Below are 22,091 nucleotides of genomic sequence, written 5' to 3' on the forward strand. Positions count from 1 at the left end.
TGTAATTGTCATCTATCTAATAATTATTCTCTGTTTATTCTTTTTCTGATCCTATGTCTCCCTGCAGCAAGTGCGAACCTACGTGCCCTCGGAAAAAGGGAAGTTATTGTTCTTCGTGCCAACTCTACTTCCACCTCTCCTGTGTCGGCTTATCGAAGATCAGCTTGGCAAGCATCGCAAACTGGAAATGTTTTCGCTGCTCTTCTACTCCTCTGTACATCGAGGCCCCGACTCTTCCCAAAATACCTAAGGACCGGTCTTGTTCCAAAGCTCGCGAATTCTCGTACTTTTGTCTCGTTTTCGGAAATCGAAGTCTATCCCATTCCTAAATCGGCCAGGATCCAAGTTGCTAACTCCTTGGCTCTGGCTATTGAGCGGGCTCTGGCCTTGAATTCTTGGAGCGATTGGCTCAAGTTTCTCTCATTTGTCCCTGTCTGTGGGCAGCCCTTTAAACGGCACTCTTCGTGGTGACCGCTTGTTCGTCTCGCAGCAAATTAAAACAAACTGCGAGTTTTTCAACAATTCAGAATTTGATATGAGCTATTTTTCCCTTGATGCTGCTGAAAGGATCCCTCGTCCAATTCGGAGCACTCAGGACATTTCTCGAATGGTTCGCAGCAAGCTTATCAAGGCGACGTTCGGAGTGCAGTACGTGTTATTTCCTCGAACACCACAATTGCCCCCCCTTCTGACAAAATCCTCGACCAATTGCGCTCTAAACACCCAGGATGATCTATCTGAAATCCCAGATCTGGTGACTGATTCTATATATCCCGTCTCTTCGACGGAAGTAACTGCCGCCCTCAGCTCTTTCCCATTCAGTAGCAGTGGGGGTATGGATGGCTCGAAACCGATTCATATAAAAGATCTGATTTCCCCTGTTACTGCAGAGGGTGGAAGACGCTTATTGTTGGCCATCACTTCCCTCTGCTCAAGAATCATCTCTGGTACGATCCCTCCTTTCGCTAGGGACGTACTCTTTTCCGCAAATCTGACTGCTCTTAACAAAAGTGATGGTGGTGTACGGCCTATCGCTGTGGGCAACATCTTCAGACGCCTGGCTGCTAAAATTATTTGTCAATCAGTGGTTCCGAAAGCAAGTGCTAAGCTTATGCCATTTCAACTGGGCGTGGGCGTGAAAGGAGCCTGCGAAGCAGCCGCCCATTGCATACGGCAGCTGTCTTCTGCAAAATGTACTGAAATCCCATTCCTCCTTAAAATTGATGTCAAAAACGCGTTCAACTCGATTCGGCGCGATCATATCCTTGAAACTGTCCGATGTCGTTTCCCTGCCTTATACCCGATCGTCCATCTGTCTTACGCCTCCCCCAGCTGTCTCTTGTTTGCCGACAATGTTATTATGTCCGAAACTGGTATTCAACAAGGCGACCCTCTTGGGCCCCTTTATTCTCACTCGGTGTTGATCACATTGCCCGCCAATTGTCCTCCGAGGTAAACATTTGGTACCTCGATGATGTTACTCTCGGCGGGGCTTTGGAGACCGTCAGGAATGATATAGAAAAAATTATTTCTGGTTTGCCTCCTTTGGGCTCGCTTTGAATGGATCCAAATTCGAGCTGATATGCTTGTCTGCGAGCCCTTCGGAATTCAAACTTATTTTTTCCACCTTATCTCACCATATTGAAGGCCTGGGCATCACCCAGCTTGATGACCTCATCATTCTGGGTTCCCCAATCAATAGCAAGGCTACTAAGAAGGCTTTATGTGACAGGCTCGAAGAATTGGAAACTCTAATCTCCCGCATTTCCAAACTTGAATCCCATTTGGGCCTTTTCTTGCTCAAGAACTATCTCTTTATACCAAAGCTAACTTATCTCATGCGCTCATCGCCCTGCTTTCTCGAACAAGATCACTTGTCTTGTCTCGACAACATGGTCTCCAAAGCTCTTGAGCTTCTCGTAAATATCAAATTCAAACCTTCAGACATGCGACGGGTTAATTTACTTATTCGTTACGGGGGCATCGGCATTCGTTCTTGTGTTGATTTATCCCTCCCATGTTACCTTTCCTCGTTGTCTGCCTCTGCTAGTTCCTTCAACTCTGTTCTCTTCCCCTCCCCTGAACAGCCCGAGTTGTTGGAATATACGGCGGGTGTCAACATGTGGATTTCTCGTGGGCTTAAAATCCCGGACGCCCCCTCAGTTCAAAAGAACTGGGATGATATACATTGCTCCCATGTACTCGAAGACATCCGCCTACGTGCTGACCAATTTCAGTTGGCAAGCATCAATTGTGCCTGTCAACCCCACTCGGGCGATTGGCTTGACGCTTTGCCGATTTCCTCGGCTGGAATGTTGCTGGACGACGAATCTGTCCGCATCGGAATCTGTTTACGGCTTGGCATAGAGATTTGCCAGCCGCACCATTGCAGATGTGGACAACTCATTGACAGGAGAGGTTTACACCCTCTCTCTTGTCGCCTCAGTGCCGGCAGGATCCCCAGGCACGCCTCATTGAATGACGTTGTGAAGCGCGCGCTTAACGCCGCTGGATTTCCCTCGATGTTGGAACCGATAGGACTAGACCGTGGAGATGGAAAACGCCCCGACGGGTCGACATTATTCCCGTTCAGGAAGGGAATGGCACTCGTGTGGGATGTTACCTGCGTAGACTCATTTTCTCCATCATCGCTGGTTGACTCCGCTTCTCGTCCTGGATCTGCATCTGCCCTTGCCGAATCTAGGAAAACTGCAAAATATGCCTCTTTGACCGATTCCTGCTGCTTCATTCCCCTGGCTTTTGAGACCAGTGTGATAATTGGACTTAAAGCCCTCAAACTCCTCTCAGAGATTGGTTCAATCATCTCGAGGAGGAGTCACGACAGTCGCGAAACGAGCTGGCTTTTTCAGCGGATATCGTTCGCGATATTACGTGGAAATTGCCTGTCCATCCGCTCGGCGACTCATCTAAATTAGTTAATTTCTCTTCTCTATTTTTCTTGTTTTTTAAAAAAAAAACAGACGAGCTCTTAGATCATGAGCAATGTAAAAAATATAACCTAAATTAATACAAATATTCGAGAGTTATTTATAAAATATCCATTAAAGAAATGTCGAAATCATTTCTATAATCACAGGAACTAATTTATGACGGAAAAACGATTTTGAATCTCAAATAAATTTGACTGCAATAGCATCTACAGTTGTTTTAACCATTTTAACCAAAAAGTATATTGTGCTCGACAAATATTTTCTTGCACAAGAAATCCGATGGAATGTATAACGAAATAATTAGGACATTGTTCTATTTAACTTTCCCATTAAGGAAGCACGATATTACTGAATTAGTAGGAAGACGACTGAGGAATTGAGTGGAGTGACTGTAGTTTAGTTTGTTCGTACAAACAATCAAAATCAATGTTATATCGACATCATTCATCAACAACAATAAAAATCATTGGAGAATTTAATACCTGGACATAGAAATAGCTTTAATATTAAAAACTAAAACTTTGAAACTCCAAGAAAATTTTTTTTATTTCCAAAAGAAAGGAACCAGGAGTGTCGATTTTTAAAAAAATTAGTAGTTCTATACTTAAATGGGATGTAAGACTACCAGGAGCCAACAATAGCACAAAAAACGAATTCTCGTAAATTAGATATAGTCAATACGGCAGTGCGGTTTTGTGGTTTGTTAAACATATTTCACCTCGCAGAAAATTTCCAATATATAGATCTGTTATTCAAATAAATTTAATCTTAAATATGGCGTCAATTATTTTATTATAATAATTCTATTTTAAGATATTTTGTTTATTCCTAATTGTTATTTTATCAATTAAGTTCAAATCGTCATATTTGCGCTTTTAAAGAAATTTTAAACTAGTTCTGAATCAGGTGTGTATTTTAATATATAATTAATTTGCCAAAATGAATCATTTATGATTCACATCAATACATAAAATTTATATAGATTGACCCAGATGAATCAATATTTAAGTCCATTGATCTCACATAAAGAAAATCAGCAGCTCATATACTGTATGGGGAGAGGAAGAGAAGTATGTAACCTAATAATACGTGATTTAATATATAGATAATATATTCTACTATTGCTCAACTATATAATGTAAACAACGATATACCTCGTTCATGGAGACACCAAGCAACAGGAGTAATTTGTTTAGTGAAAAATCATATTGGAAAATGTTTTGTTTTGGCATTTTATAATCTTAAATCAGTATTTTTGTCAAATTCATCTCTAAAGTGTGAACTAATTCTGAAACAAGATCTTTATTATAAAATGCCTTATTCTGAACAGACACAGTTTCTTCATTCTTTTGAAACTAAAGTTTGACTATTTTTTATATTGATTTGACCTAATTTCTTGAATTTTGGTCATATATATATGCTTTACTTTGACTTTGTTAGGACTCAGTTATCGGATTGAACTTTGCCTTTGGGCAAGACGCGAAAAAATTTATTAAAAACGTTCAAACCAAGCTCGAAATGATCCGCAATATACGAGGTAGGAATATTATTTTATTTTAATATTTCTATGATTCAATATTATACATTACACTATCATTTTATTTCATAATTTAATTTTTAGAAAAAGGATTTTACAATATCGACTCAACAAGTTCTCGTTTGTGTATTTCATTTACTTATTTTTAGCTGAATCTACCACAAGAAAAAGCAAATCTGTAATTGAAAAATTTAAAAAGGTTTAATTAACATATTTAAAACATCAGATTTAAAAAATAAAAGTCGTAAAATTTCATTCTTTGGAAAAAAAGATACAAGTAATAATGTTTAAAAGAATTCTAGATGATTTTGATTATGGCAATTGTCTGATTTCTGAACCGAAGGATCCTCATGTTGTTTTACACTATGGAGAATCTGTAAGTCAAATTGTAGCTTTATTTATTTTAAAGGGGATTGTACTTGATGAAAAAGCTAAAAATAAATTCAGTGAGATAGGATATACTGATGATCAACTAAAAGACCCAAAAATCGTACAATCGCTCATTTCTTCTATTTCTAATTGTAAAGGAAACCTAAATGAAATAAAAAATACTGCTCCCAAAAAAACTAAAAAAAGTAATAAATAATTTTTCTACTTCTTAGGTTCTAAATCAAAGAAAAAAGAAAGCCAGAATTTAGTTAATGTTGACGATATAGTAATCGGAGAACCGCGTAACCCAATGTAATTTCAATTAGAATTTTTATACTATTAGACACACAGGGGAAGCTGACTTGACATTAAAATATGGCATGAATTTTGGTATGTAAATCTATGAAATCATTAATTTTAGATAATGGCTCAAAATATTGTTTTAATAAGATTGGCGATAATGACGTTAAAAGTAATGAATAATATATTATTTTTAGCTGAAATGTCTATTCCTGTCGATTTTGAATCGATTAATGACATGTCATCAAATACGCCATTAAATAAGAGTTCATTGTCAGGTATGAAGTCTGTTTGAAACATCAATTCAGATTCACAATTTAATATTCATTCGAACATGCAACCAAATTTTATGCCTCCTCCGTTTGTTCCCGATAAATTTTTTAGATCTGAACAATTGGATATATCAAATAATTTATCACAAAAACCCTTGCCATCGTCATCTCAAATAATCACAAATCCATTTATTGCTCGTTCAAAAGTCGAAAACATTGAAATTCCAAAACAAGTTTTTTCACATGCTCCCAATACTTCTCTAAACCCGCCACTGCCAAACATTTTTACAGACCAATTCCCGAAATCAACTTTTTCACGACCCTCTATAGATAATCTTCCAAAAAAATCATTTTCACGACCTCCTCCAGATACACTTCCAAAATCTACATTTTCAGTTCCTCCTTCGAATGAACAGCCTAAACCACAAAGAAATATACCATCTTCAAAGTTGGATTTGTCCTCTGATGTAAAATCGCCAACTTCATCAATTCCCCGATTAAGTGGTTGTTTTGATGTTCCAAATTTTCTACCCCCATCAAATTTTTCGCCATTAAATCAAAAAATAAACAATGATTCTTCATCAAATTTCATTTCCTCTGATATTGAATCAAGGGGAGGAAATGTTAATAAAAATATGCCTTCTAAAATGAGCTCATATAAGCAAACTCATGGTTCAAATTTATCACCAGAGTCAATTATGTGGCCTACAAAAGCAACACCCTCTGATCAAAAAGAAATGAAGTTACTAAAGCCGACCAAAAAAGAAAAATAGAGGTTTCATTGGTTATGATATTTTCAAGTTGGATTCAATTGAAGATAAAGTATCAGAAAAGATACATGTACCAACACCTCCAACTGCCTTAAATATTCCATCAAAAAAAGATAATAATTTACCTGATAGAAGTATTTTTAACAACATAATTTTATAAAGGCAATCTTCTTTTTCAAATTCGAAGTGGTAGTCCAAAATTAAAGAACACGGAATTCACCCCAGCTAAAGAACACAAAGACAATGCCAAACCAGCCAGTAGTGTTTATTTTAGTTACATTTATTAGATTTACTGAGCGAAATAAGATCTGGGAAAGCACTTCGTCATGTTTCTCCTGAAGATAAAAACCCAAAAAATGACATTAAACCCGTACCAGGAATAATGCAGTCTGTTATTGATGTCCTTAATGAACGTAAAGCCGATTTATATTCCTCTGGTGACTTGTTTTGACTTTAATTTTGTAGATACCAGTGAAGGGGAAGCTTGGTAATTTTCTTGAAATTTTTTTTTATAATCAAAGAAATAAAATGAACTGCTGATTAACTTAATTTATTTTCTTGTTGACTTTGATTCTGATTTTTAGCATCAATATTAGAAAATAATTTTTTTATTCCCCTAAGATAAGAAACAAAACATTAGACAAAAAAGGAAACCGCCTAGTTTGCCATGCTAGAGGCTGACGAGATTAAAAAAGAGTTAGAGCGTACTATCGCAAGGGATATCTGCATAAAAAACCATCTTGATTCGCGGGCGACGCCTGTGGATGTAGAAATTCGAGATCCGAATTCCTGAACGAAGCTGATTGCCTTTCCTCCCAAGGAACCGGAAGTCTCAACTGTGAATGAAAGAATTTGGTACTTCTCCACAAGTGAAAACTACTTCCACATCTTTCTGCATTCAGCAAATATATAGACAATAACTAATATTTTTATTTTTGCGAAAAGATATTTACGCCTTTTTACGGCAAAAGTATAATCTGTCCAAAATAAAAAACGAACAAATTTTTATTTGTAAATGTTATTAAATATAATGATTTTTAAAAAATTATTAATATTTGCACGCTATAATACTTATTATGGCTAGACATTGAGTTTTAGGAAGAAAAGGGAACAATTATCGGTATTTACAAATGCGGAAAGACGTATCGCGAAATACAAGTAACAAAAGATCACTTGATTACCATATCGAAAACAATCGAAAATATAAACAAAATATTCCATGCACAAGAAAATATGGTCTGGTCGTCCCCGGCTCCTAATTTGAAGAAGATTTAAAAAATCAATAGGCAAGGATTGAAGATCCAAATTTTAATTGCGTAAAATATGCGAGGCACTGAAAGAAGAAACTGGGAAAAATGTTAACACCTGAAACATCAGTGGTGGGCATACTAAATTTTAATTTGTAAATAAATTTTTGTTCGTTTTTATTTTTGTTCAGATCTCTTGCCGTAAAAAGGCGGTAATAAAATTTAAATAATTTTTTTGCAAAATAAAAATAGTTATTGTTTAGATATGTTAAAATTCTATTTAGATTTTTTTTTTGATTCGTGTCTTGGAAATTTTAGGAAAAATGTAGTGTTCGTTTTTTATTTTGGTTTACTGTATATAAATTTATTTTTAGAATTTTTAAAGAATTCTTCCTTTAATGAAATATCGCAACTCCATCAGCGTGGAAATTAGGATGCGCCTGCAAAGTTTCAACTAGAACTCATTAATTTACAACATGATATAGAAACTGGCGGCATTGTCAAAATGCGTCCATTATTAATTTTTACGAATTAATTCCTCAAGACAAATAAAAAATATAACACACAATGCATATATGAATCTACATATTTATGAGAATCAATATTTAGTAAAATGGAAATATTAAAATATATATAATATTTTTGTGTGCGGCCCGCGAAGCTAATCTTAATTAATCGATTGGCCCTGAGCTAAAAGGTTGAGAACCCCTGGTTTACAGTATGTAAAAATTACTAAACACAGTTATCACAAATTGCGGATATATTGTGTCGACAACTAAGTTTTTGTCTTTTATTTAATTTATGATTGTGTTTTGAAAATTTATTTGTTATATTTTATTTATTTTGATTTGAATCATTTAATTCATTATTCTCTCAGATAATCAAAATGGAATTTCTAGTTCGAAAAGTGCATCGCCTTTTCTTTTCATTTAATTGAGGTTTTACTGTTAAAAAGCTTTTTGTGCTATTTGTGTTTTGTATATGAAAATACAATATAAAACACCGCGCCTTGCTGTTTTGATACGTTTAAAAAAGAAAATTTTGATTAACATGGATCTCGTTCTGGCCGCTGAACTAAACTTGAAAAGGCCATTTAAAATAATTTTACCTTGAGGATCCACTCCAAACAACAGGGAAATTTTTCAAGCAAATGAATTGTTCTCATAAGTGTGTGAGGAAGCATTTTTTACTATTCAGTAAAAGTGAAATAATCGACAGCACGATGTTCTTGTAATGCCTGATAATGCTCGCCTTCATATATCAATAGTCACTTGATTTAACACAACAGATTTTCACTTTTTACGATCACTTTTAAATGCTATGTGTAGAAGTTTTTTTAACAATAATGTAGTATTCAGAGCTTGGTTGAATAATTTTTTCGAGCCAAAATCTTATGATTTCTACTAAAAGGCATTGAGATTTTTGTTAAACGTTGGGAAAAAGTTGTAGACACAGATGGAAAATATATCATTGATTAAATAGTCGATGGTTCTTATTTTTCTAACTCAATAATTAGACAAATTATGATAACATTTTTATTTGAATAAAATATATCAAAAACATTAAAAATCAATACGCCATAAAGACGCAGTCATTCCTTTATATTTTTTAATTTTGAAAATAACAAATCTTGTTTTTCAATTCGATTGAGTTTACCATTCCTCGTTTTTGGTGGTTTAATTCTAGTTCAAAAATTAACAAATAAATAAACTTTGAAGATTTTTTGGATTTTTTATTTCCATTAGACAACGTTATTTCTTTATTCTAATTCGCAAAATCATAATATAAAATATTACCACAATAATTGTATTTAATAAATCATTTGCTGATTTAGCCCACCAGGAATCTCCAGAATCGACAGAATTAGCATACCCAAGCTAAAATAGAATATAATAGTAATTACCCCATGTTTTGACTTTTGAGATCTCTGAATGATTGGCTTGGTAATTCCCTGATTAATTATTCCCAATCCCTCACCTAAAGTCTTCATAGCAATAAGCAAATTCTTAACCTTCTTTCCATCCCATTTTTTCAATAATCTTTTTAGAGCAAAACGGCATAACTACAAAACAACGTGACAAAGTTTTTAAAAATATTTTTAATTTATTAAAAACATTAATATATTGAATTTAGTTTCACTCTAAAAACAATTGCAGTAATATTTTCATCTTACACAATTTCTTGCTTCATAAAATTGACGGAATAAAAACTGGTGCGGTCGACTTATCTGTATAATCGAAGTAATTATATTGGTAAAACGTGAATTTAACTGAAACATCAGAAAAAGTATTGATATTGATGAATTCAATCGAAAATTTTGGTAAAAAGTCACAATTACATACAAATGAATTCTATAAATTTGTTAAGGTCCAAATTAAAATATTTAAATTGATTGCTGTATTATTTATCTTTTTCGTTTTGAGCATTCCTTAGCTCTTTAACTACAATTTTTTGTCTACCATCACGATCTGATCTTCACTCCACCATTGTTCTTACACGGCGCGATTCTGTCAATCTTACTTATCGTAGAGACTTTTGTGTAGACAATGAATAATCTCACTAACATCACTCTTTTAAAAGCGCATCCAATTTGATGCTCTAATACAGCGGTTCCCAACCGGGGGTGCGAGCAAAAATTTAGGGGTGCGAGATTTTATGCAGACTGGAACAGCACTTTTAAATAAATCTGGTGGAACTAATATTAGCGGCAATGCAATATTTGGAATCCACGAATTTACTCAGATGCTGGCTTATTTTATCGACATTTTTACTTACATGAATAAATTTGAGTTTATCTCTTCGAGATACAGATGTTATCATACTCAAATGCCACGAAAATGCTGCATTCAAAAATAAATTATCTCTTTGGCTTCGACGAATAGAAACATACAATCTCACGAATTTCCCAACCTTAGAAAAGATGGTTGACAATTTAATTTGGATTTTAGTCCATTTTCGTATAATCTGAAAATTATGTCAGATGATCATGAACTCAAAGAGGATCTGATTGATTTTCGAACAAATAAAGCACTTAAAATAGAGTTTCACAACTGTACATTCCAGCAGTTTTGGAGTAATGAAAATGTATCCAAAATTATTTCAAAAGGCTTTGTATGAAATTATTCCATTTAAACGACATACTTATGCGAGTCGGATTCAGCTCTCTTTTGGCAATTAAAACTAAATACAGAAATCGCCTGAATCCTGAACATTGTATTGTGATTAGCAAAAAATGCCAAGATTTGACAAAATCATTGAAAATAAACAAGAACAAAGAAGCCATTAATTGATTGCTTTTGTTCTTGTGTTACTGTATACTTTTGTTAATTTAAACTTTATTTTGTTTAATGTTAAATTGTTAATTTTTTCGATTTACAAACCTGGCGGTGCGAGAGTTTGTAAAAAATATTTAGGGGTGCGAGCTCTAAAAAGGTTAGGAACCCCTGCTCTAATAAAATGCTTTCAAGGGTTTTCTTTAGTACAATAGATTGAATTTGTGCTTTTGAATATATCCACATCCAAAACATCCATATATGACTTGTAGAAGTTACTTATTATCCAAACACCCAAGTCAAAACAATAGAAATAATTTTAACTTTCTCGTTGTATTATTTGAGACAACTCTCAGTGAGAAGGTCGTGTTTATGAAGTTTTTCTACCTCGACCATCTTTAGAATCTCCTAAAAAGTGATTCCAACCTTTACTAAAGTAATCTCACTATCCTTTTATCCAAAACAAATATGTCCGGCTTGTTATGTTTTACTCTGATATACGTCATTAACGTCGTATCGATTCAAATCTCAACATTCTCAGTTGTTACTACTGAATGAGTCTTCAGTTTCTTTGAATATGTGATATCTACGACACAAGTTTTAAATTAAAACATCTCACCACCTCATTATGACTTTGAATTTCATTACTATTTAACATCTCATTGTATCTCGTCGCCAAATGATCGACTGTTTTTTGGACAGATTCACAATAATTGCGATTCGATCTTTTTTTAAAGAACAAATTTCGGTGGCTAAACAACTTGCCTCAAAAATCAGTCTTTGATTAAAAATTCTTCCGTAGCTGTTTTCAGGTATCTGAGGATATAAATTAAGAGGTTGGCTCCAATTCGCTTAGTTACGTAATATTGTTTATTGGTTGAACTGGTGACGCGGTTCTTAAAACAAATGTCTTTTTCGCACGTTTCGAATAATGAGTTCACTTTGGCGTCATTCAATGTCCGAGGTTTAAAAGAAGAGCAGAAAAGGGAGGATTTGACACATGATTTAAAATCATATAAGGTCACCATATGCAGCATACAGGAGACTAAAGTGAGGGATGCAGCTGAGGAGAATTACAGAGAGTATAGACTGCTAAACTCCGAATGTAACCACTACGGACTTGGCTTTGCTATACATCGTTGTCTTAATGGGAGAGTCCACAGAGTGTGGAGGATCAGAATACCAGTACTTCAGATAAAAAGTGGTAAGTCGGATAAGGATAGGATACGAAAATATTTCGTGCTGTTCGCTTAGCACCCCGATGGAGACGCCTGGTGAACAAGATTTCTGAACGTGCGGCACAAAAGGGACCTTAGCTAATTTAACATTTCTTTGGTTCTGTGTACGTGCTATTAATAATAATACGTCATACTGTGAATCTCATTTTCTGAACGACTTCTGGGTAGAATTCAATTGCCTGGAAATTTATGTTTTGCTTGATCTTTTACTCGACTGAAAAAGGTCACAAACAAACAAGTACTTTTAATTTATTGTCGACAAGATGACCTTCGAATACCACTAAATTATTATTATTTTTTAAAATAAATTAAAAAGGTAATTAATATATGATAAATTGTTATTTTTGTTATGACGTTAAATGGATCCCTCTATTGCTGATTTATCTAAAGAAGAAAGGTTTTATATGTCTTAAAGCATAAATAAAGATTATTTGTGTACGTCTGTGAATACCTTTGTCATTTTGGCGTCGAACATATAGCCCATATGCTAAGAGAAGAAGTTGATTTATTATATTCATGTTAAATAGCTCAAATACGAAAAGCCTATGCATGTTGGAACATCTCCAGGAGTGTTAATGAACTGGTGGACGTTAGAATTACAATAAATTTAATTTTAGTGTTTTTTGGCAAATATTCTTAGGCACAACTCCTGAAGATGTTAAATCAAACATCCGACGTGAACAATCCCCACATCTACCTGTTAATATTATTTTATATAATCAATTTAGAATAGTCCAATGATACGCCACTACGGTCATCCCCAACGTTTTCAATCTTACGGACAGCCGTGAGTTATTAAATAATTTTTCCAGAATAAATAACTTTCCTGGAGGATATCCGCCAGGGATGCTCGGAGATCCAAGAATGCAGCAACGTTTTATACATGAAAGTCATAGAATGATGCATCCAAATCGTATGATGGTCAGTATATTTATAAAATGATAAAAAATAGAATCCTCGACTTCCTGGTGGTTATATGATGGGGGATATGAGAGGTATGGGGAATCCCTCTATGTACGGTCGGCCTAGAATGACGGTTTTGTTGTATTTTATATATTGTAGTCTCCTCGTCAATTCTCTCAATTCGACGAGGCATTGCATGGTAGCTTTGTTCCGACGAATAATTCGCTCAATAATGTGGATTGTTTGGTTGTATTATTTATAGCATCCTATGATGCCTCGTTACAATGAAATGAACCCAAAGATGAGACAGGGGATGTATTTGGCTGCATCCTCTACAGGAAATGAACCTTCTAATAATCCTCAAGAACAAAAGGTTTTGAATCAAGTTGGTGAACATATAGGGATCTGATAATTTGTTTTCTAATGACTCTTTTTATAACTAAACTTGTATTTAATTGTCAATTTTATTTATTTGGTTTTTTCTGTTGAATTTGTGTTATAGTTTACGTTTTAAGTAAAAAGTAATATAATTTTTTGAAAATAGAGTTAGAAATTCAAATAAACATTTATTTTATATTCTACAATTGGATATTAACAGAGTATAAATAAAGGTAACGTTCTATTCTTAGAAAACATGAAAAGGTTAGGGGTGTTAATTTGACGATACAATTGCTAAACTGGTGTTACTAACAGACATGCTCTTCTGAGATTCTTACAATAGGATTGCATGTATTTATAGATCTCTTTTTTATTGTAGCAATCTCATAATTAACCCAATCACTCAAACTAGGGCTAAATGTTAGTTTAAGTTTGTAACGGGGAGTCTGTTCTAACTTTGTGACGATATTCTGGTACTGCTTAGAGAAATACCTGTCTTCTAGTCCAAATAGAAGATTTGGAATGAAAACTGTTTGATACAAAAATTTATAAATTTTCGGATCCAAGTAAAAACTTCTGATTTGTAATATTTTTAAAAATGTAATCATTCTAGTATAATTTTTTTTTTTTTTTTTAGAACAACTAACAATTAACACCGAAAATAGTTAAGTTCCAGCGGCGAGGACGCAGTGTGCGTTGCCCCGAACAATGGCCAGGCCGATGCGCTGGCGGAACCAGAGGCTCTCTCTCGAGTCCTTGAGCCTCCTCCCGATGGACTGCCCGACCTTTTTGAGGAACGAGTCAGTCTCCTTTCCTGCAACTCCAGCGGTCTCCAGGGCGATTGCCGTAACGCGGTAGCGGTCCGCGAGCGAAGAATATTTGTGTATTTTGATCTTTTCGGCGTGGTTTGCAGCCGAACAAGGGTTTGCCGCAGAAGAATGGATCCTCGATTTCGAAAAGGTATCCACAACGGTGACATCCCATACGAGGGCCTTCCCCGACGAGTACGGGAATATTGTCATCCCGTCAGGCCTTTTGCCATCTCCCCGATCGAGTCCGACCGGTTCGAGGAGGCACGAATGGCCCGCCATTTCGAGACCGGCCTTTACGATTTCATTGAGGGCCTTGTGTCTGTGTTCCCTGCCTGCGCTCCTCTTGCAGGAAAGTGGGTGCAGTCCCTTTTCGTCAACGTCCTCACCGCATCTGCAGCGGTGTTTTGCACAAACATCCAGGCCGAGACGGTGAGCCACTCCGATGCGTATGGCAGCATCGTCTAGCCACGTCCCGATGCTGGAGAGAGGAAGAGCATTCAGCCAGCTGCCAGAGTGAGGGGCGGATGCCGCACGAAGGCATGCCAGGCGGTGTTGATCAAGGGTTGCCGAGAGCTCAGACACACGCGCTCGGCATGCGATAGAGTCCCAGGCACGTTGGGAGGAGAAATCTTCGGGCCTCTCAGAAAAGGAGCGATCCCAGGTAGCGAGCCCATCCGAAAAAGCACCATCCAGGCAAGATCCGAAAGAGTTGAGTAGGATCTCAGAGGCCAGGTTGTTGCACATCGAAAGGGAGGATAGATATGCCGGAAGTGCCACATCGGATGCAGTGCGGATTCCCGCACCTCCGAATCTCAATGGGAGCGAGCATTGGGCCCATCCAGGACCATCGAGGTGTACATTGAGGACGGATTCGGCAGTCTTTTTCAGGATTACGTCGTATGCGGCGAGTAGGTCCATATGCAGGAAGCAGGGATTGCTCCTGAGGGTGAAATGAGTTTCGGCATGTGAATGCTGTTCTTCAAGAGGAAAAAGGCAGTGTGCGAGGACAAGATAGAAAGGTTTGTAGAAAGTCTTTGGAAGTGTTCGGCTTTGGCGGAAAGCATGCATTGGAGCTTCGTGTAGGACAGGGATCCACCGAGAAAGGTGAATCATCGATTGGGGTAACGTTCTAGTATAATTCTTATAAAACACGGAAAAATTTCAAATTTACGTTTGCCTAGCTCAAAAATTATGTGAATTATTAGAAATAAATATACAAATATCAACTTATCAAGTTTGAAATGTGGATTTTCTGAGAGCTGAGAATAATCAACAAATCCCTATAAAAATGGAGTCTCATCATTTGTTCACTCCAAAGGCTCAATACTCCGTTAAGCAATTAAATAGTTAATTAGGTTTTTATTAATAAAGGATAAATCGAGTTAGTGTGAAAATCATGCAACTTTCATCATCGTACATGATTATATTCAGCATAATTAACTTCATGATAACGGTCGTCTAAATAGAAATTGTGTTTTTCTATCTTACTTCGAGGTTTTTTTTTCGGAGATATATTCGGTCTCTAACAATTAAAAAATCAATAAATACTAAATTTTGTTACTCGAGGAACAGCTATTTCATTTCCTGTCTATAAAATTAGTAATTAATTTTCAGACTATCCGATAGGACGCATCATCCATTGATATATGAGACTGGTAGGTTTTAAAAATAAAAACACAAATGAATATGGCGAATAAACACATAATTTATTATTTGATAAAAAATTTACTTAAATACTCCAATGTATGTACTAAATTTTGAACTTTAGTTTTCATTTATTTTTAAAGCACCTTTGACATTCTTTAGATAAAGTACATTATCGAAAAAACTAGTTTTTTATTGATACAGCTGATTTTAACCATTTAATTATAAACTAAAGTAAACTCTCTCTAATTTGCCATTTTTGATTCCTGGCGAAATCGTGGCCAATTTTAGAAATGGCAGATTTCAGAATAAAAGTTTTATTTAAATTTCTAATTAATTTATTTAAAAATAATTAAACTATTTAAATTAATAAATTGTATTTTTGTTGGAAATATTATTATTACCAAGGAATTAAAAAAAATTAAATTTTATTAAAGTAATATTCAATTCCCAATTGCCTCTTTTTAGAATTTTTAATATTTCCTTTATATCTTCTTATTGCAGTAATGAATTCCGCATCATTGTCATTTTCAATGTTTTCTAGAAGGCTATTTTCAATCTCTCTTAATTTGTAATGCATTTCAGCCTTTCTTAATGATTTATGCACTTCTACACGACCCGATTCTTCTTGTTTCTCAATAGAAATTAATTTCTCCTCATCATCAATTGCCTCCTTTCACTGTAATCTATTGAAATAAATTCTTCTATTCCAATTGGATCATAAATATCTGTTTTGCTTACAATGTCAGCTGGTATATTTTTGTTAAGAAGTTGTAATTCACATTCTGTACATTTTAGACGTTTGAAACAGTTTAAAATCGTTTGAGATTCCACATCTTCCCATGCCATCTTTACAAACAATGCAGTATCTCTAAGAGTTAACTTTTTATACGATTCATAGACTGAGTATTTCTCACATTCCAATATATATCCGTTAAATAAAGTAATTTGTGTCTTGTAAAATGTACTTTGAACGTTTTTATAATGCCCAGATTTATTGGCTGAATATGCCTTGTACTGTATTTTGGAATAAACATTATTTTAATATTTTCCAAATAAAGAGGCTGCCAATGGTATGGGTAATTATTTATTAATAACAAAAATAATCTATTTTCAATTTTCAATAAATTGTCAAAATTCGTAATCCAATTCGCAAAAATTGATGCTGTCATCTAAGCCCATTCAATTGTAATAAGAAATAAAGGAACTATAATTATAATTCTTGAAACATTTGAGGAATTTTGGTTTCGATCAATGGTGGTTTTAACTTATGTGTTCCTGACATATTGGCGCGAAATTTTTATATCCGTCAAATACTCCGAGATGGAATCAATTTATAGAATATTCCTGTCTCATCCAAATTGTAAATATTTAGTCCCACCTGTGCAACACCCAAAACAATTTTAGCAACGAGTCCGCTTAATTTTTCTCGGTTAAACGCTGTGAGTCTCAATCCGTCCAAATCATCACCGTTCTTGAGATAGTATCTGATTCGGGCGAGGTTTGCTTTCAGAACGACAGGTAACGTAGTGCGTAGGCGTCCCCGGAACCGTGGTTTGTTGCATTGGAAGTAATCCTCCATCACCGTATTTTCGGGTGCGGAGTGGTCCATTCGCAGTATATGTTAAAATAGCTTCCAGTGGGATTCAGCACTGTCATTACAGTGTTTCAATTGTCCTCTGTGGAAACTGTTAAGACGTGTCAGTTCCGTATCTGTGCAACCCCAAGTGTAGGAGTTATACATTGTAGAGCTTTGTCCTCAGTTGAACATTCGCCGATCCATGTGATAGCCATTCTTTCCAGAGTTTGTGCATTGCTGCAGATACCAGCATTTTTCTTTCTGCAATATCCTCACTGTCTCCCGAAAGGGAGCCAAGTTTTTTTACATGACGCATCTTTCATCGATTTTGTCATTTGATATTGTTAATTCCACAATATCAGTTTTTTTGTTAACATAAAGAAACCATTTGGTTAATTTATCTAAACCAACTATGAATGGCGGAAAAGTATTTGCCGACATGCTCTTTTATTCAGGATGATCAATGCAAGTACTTATCGAAGAGAGTTTAGAAGAATGACCGGCCGTAGGTTCTCGAAAGGGCCCTTCGGTTTATGTGATTTTTGAATTGGAGTTAGAGTACCGTTCCCTACGGTTAGAGAATAATTTGATGTGAACATATCGTTCAGAAATTTAGCAATCATTTCACATAGTGCATATGGCTCGTATTTTAGTAGTTTAGTGTTGATGTTATCGGGTCACGGCGTTTGATTATTTTGCAATTTTAAATCGCTGACTGCATTTCTTTAATTTGTTTGAATCGATGAAACGAGCTCGGGCTCCCAGAAAAATATAATTTGACAAAAATGTCGCAATCTTGAGTTAAGAATATTTATTGACACCTGTTCCGAGCCGAGTTTGTTGTTGTTCTTAGGAAGTGTATATTTTGAATTTTCCTTTGCTGGTTTCAATGAAATTGGTTTAGGTTGTTAACTTTTAACCTAGCAATTTCCCATGCCGACGCATTATATATCAAACGTGGGACAAAGAATGTGTTATATAATCTAAGTTTTTTTTATAGTTAATTTTTGTGCCTTTTCCCGGTTTTATCGTGAGTGCATTCAAAGCGAATGATTTTTATGTATTGCTTTTTATATTGGTTAACTAGTGGTTAACCTCCTCACAACGATGCAGGTCTTTCGTAGCTAGATGACTCAAAACTACCGAAGACCTTTGCTTAACGAGGCTGTCAAGCCTTATAGATTAAGTCATCATTTAAGAAAGGTTCATAGTTGTTTTTTATGAAAATATAGGTTTATCCAAATAAATCTAACCAGACGCTTGAGTTTTTTAAGGACTACCCACAAAACACAAAAATTAACAAAAATTGGCATACATTTACTTTGTATATATTTACTTTTGATCATAAAAGGAATGATGATGGTCTTATTGCATCATATAATATGCTTTACTCATCGCTAAATCTGGTAAACCCCACACAATTGGCAAACAACTTCTAATTCCATCAATTCGCGAGTACTGACAACGGTTATGGATCAACCCCATCAGAATATCATTAAGTCGATTCACTGAGTAACAACACGGTACAGAGACGTATTGGATAGGGCGGATATTCTTGAAAAATATTCTGTGTTTGAAGCATAGTAATAAAGGAAATTATACTTAACGCAGAAAACATCCAAAAAGAACTCATTTGTAAAACTTTTAAAAATGTACTCATTCTACTATAATTCTTATAAAACACGGAAAATTTACAAAATTTCAAATTTACGTTTGTCTAGCTCAAAAATTATGTGAATTATTAGATATAAATATATAAATATCAACTTATTAAGCTTGAATGTGAATTTTCTGAGAGCTGAGAATAATCAACAAATCCCTGATAAAAACTCATACATGATAACTATTAAAAAAATTTCAAACAGATTTCTGTCTGTGTTGTTTGAGCAGAAGGAGGAATAAGCAGGGAAAAAATGCATGGAGTCTCATCCTTTGTTCACTCCAAAAGCTCAATACTCCGTCAAGCAATTAAATAGTTAATTAGTTTTTTTATTAATAAAGGATAAACCGAGTTAGTATAAAAATCATGCAACTTTCATCATGGTACATGTAAATTTTCATCATAATTAAATTCATGATAAGGGTGGTCTAAATAGAAATTGTGTTTTCTATCTTACTTTGAGGTCTTTTTCTGATGATAAATTCGGTCTCTAACAATTAAAAAATCAATAAATACTAAATTTGTTTATTCGAGGAACAGCTATTTCCTCTCCTGTCTATAAAATTAGTAATTAATTTTCAGACTATCCGATAGAGCGCATCATCTATTGATATATGAGACTGTAGGTTTTAAAAATAAAAACACAAATGAATATGGCGAATAAAAACACATAATTTATATTTGATAAAAAATTTACTTAAATACTCCAATGTATGTACTAAATTTTGAACTTTAGTTTTCATTTATTTTTAAAGTACCTTTGACATTCTTTAGATAAGGTACATTATCGAAAAAACTAGTTTTTTTATTGATACAGCTGATTTTAACCATTTAATTATAAAGTACAGTAAACTCTCTTTAATTTGCCATTTTGATTCCTGGCAAAATTGTGGCCAATTTTAGAAATGGCAGATTTCAGAATAAAATTTTTATTTAAATTTCTAATTAATTATTTAAAAATAATTAAACTATTAAATTAATAAATTGTATTTTTGTTGGAAATTTTATTATTAACCAAGGAATTAAAAAAATTAAATTTTATTAAAGTAATATTCAATTCCCAATTGCCTCTTTTTAGAATTTTTAATATTTTCTTTATATCTTCTTATTGAAGTAATGAATTCCGCATCATTGTCATTTTCAATGTTTTCTAGAAGGCTATTTTCAATCTCTCTTAATTTGTAAAGCATTTCAGCCTTGCTTAATGATTTATGCACTTCTACACAACCCGATTCTTCTTGTTCCTCAATAGAAATTAATTTCTCCTCATCATCAATTGCCTCCTTTTCACTGTAATCTATTGAAATAAATTCTTCTATTTCAATTGGATCATAAATATCTGTTTTGCTTACAATGTCAGCTGGTATATTTATGTTAAGAAGTTGTGATTCACATTCTGTACATTTTAGACGTTTGAAACAGTTTGAAATCGTTTGAGATTTCACATCTTCCCATGCCATCTTTACAAACAATACAGTATCTCTAAGAGTTAACTTTTTATACGATTCATAGACTGAGTATTTCTCACATTCCAATAATATTCTTAGGAAACAGAGGCTGCTATGGACCTCTTTCTGTTCTCGGAAATTAAAGTAGGTAAGTAGGTTTTGGGTTTTCGTCGGTTGTCTTGGTAAAACTCTAAGAGAAAGCAGATTTGTCCAAAGAAATGGTGAATTGCTTACTTCTACACCACTGTTTGATTATGTTCAGATTGGCAGAGAGGTGTCGTTTAGATAAAAGTGGGTCTTTTGAGATGTCTAGAATTAACCTGAATTAACATAGTCTGAATTAAGTAGAATTTCTGTCCGAAGGTCTACGGACATAAGCTCTTTCATCTTTATACCCCAATCTCACTCGATTTTCAAAACGAATAAAAAGGTTTCGACCGTAAAATTGTGAAAACATCAATCGCATTACTATGAATTCTAAATTTTAAAAATCGACGAATTTTATTTTCAGGACTGCTAGAGTTTTCAAAGACTAAAATGCTTACAAAGAGGGTGATGTGATTTTTTCATCTTTTTATAAAAAAATGGATCATCTGCCATTTTTGTCCCTAAAATTACATTTATGTCAAATCTAATTAACAATAATCTCATTTGTCGAATCTAAATAAATTGATAAAAGCGTCAAAGTTATTTTTCATGACTTTATCTTGATATATTCATTTAATCAAGTATAAATAGAGCTTTCCTTTTTTAATTCTCAATTTATGTTATTATAGAAACTCTTAATCTATATGAGATAAGGCACACGAACCTCTGTAGAACTTTTGCGCTCAAAACACCCACATCTTAGTAAATGAAACTCTGTCACAGTAGTATTTTAGCTTATGAAAAAATAAGTTTTCATTTATTTGCACAATAACAGATGAACCACCTATTAAAACTGGATTAGATTCAAAGTATTATTTTATTTTGTTTTTAAAAATATCATAAAACTTCATTAACGTTTATCTGAAAAAAGAAGATTCATTACTAATATCAGTACATTTTAAAGTTTTAAAAATAAGTTAGTTGTTTTCCCCCATTTTAACGGAGCAATTATTATCTTTTAAGATCATTTTTCGCCAAATCTGAAGCAATGTGGTCGATTCGTTCTTTATCCACATATATCTTCATATATATTACTATCCATCAATAAGATAGTTACTTTGAGGTGCGACTAGCTTATTATACGGTTTCTAACAGAACTATAAGATCGACACTCGGTCTTAACGTACACCCATGTTGTATTCTCCCTCTGAAGGGTCATCAAATGTCTTTTAGGGGATTTCTTTTCTTTCGGAAACCTTCGAGCCTTCTGGAGAAAGAAAATGACTTCAGTTAATAGTGTGATTGTCGGTAGTCCTTCAATTTTGAATATTTTCCCATGACAACTGTATCACTAATCCCCATAAGTCGGTCAAAAATTCAAGATTTTATTTAAAAAAATATAATATTTACAAATTCGGCATTTTTTTATTTTTGGATCTAATAATTTATCTGGAGCCTTATTTTGTAATGGACGAAATTCAAATACCCTCATTTATTAGTTTGGTTCCTCAGTATAATAAGAAAGTTTTCAAAAAATCTTAGTTGCACATAAAATTAATCTGTTTTATTTTTACAAGTTCCAGGCAGTTGCTGACATAACGTTTAAATGTATAAAAAATCCACG

At 34.2% G+C, this 22,091-nt stretch overlaps 1 protein-coding gene across 1 annotated transcript; it reads left to right on the forward strand.

Moving 5' to 3' along the window:
- Positions 1–4,771: 4,771 nt before the first annotated feature.
- LOC115231885 (dual specificity protein kinase splA-like) lies at positions 4,772–6,202 on the forward strand. The gene is made up of 4 exons (XM_029801794.2): positions 4,772–5,009; positions 5,091–5,159; positions 5,355–5,435; positions 5,466–6,202. The coding sequence occupies exons 1-4, from the start codon at positions 4,772–4,774 to the stop codon at positions 6,200–6,202; spliced, it is 1,125 nt and encodes a 374-aa protein (XP_029657654.2).
- Positions 6,203–22,091: the final 15,889 nt, after the last annotated feature.

This window comes from Octopus sinensis, unplaced genomic scaffold (genome assembly GCF_006345805.1).
Source record: "Octopus sinensis unplaced genomic scaffold, ASM634580v1 Contig18953, whole genome shotgun sequence".
Lineage (NCBI taxonomy): Eukaryota > Metazoa > Mollusca > Cephalopoda > Octopoda > Octopodidae > Octopus > Octopus sinensis.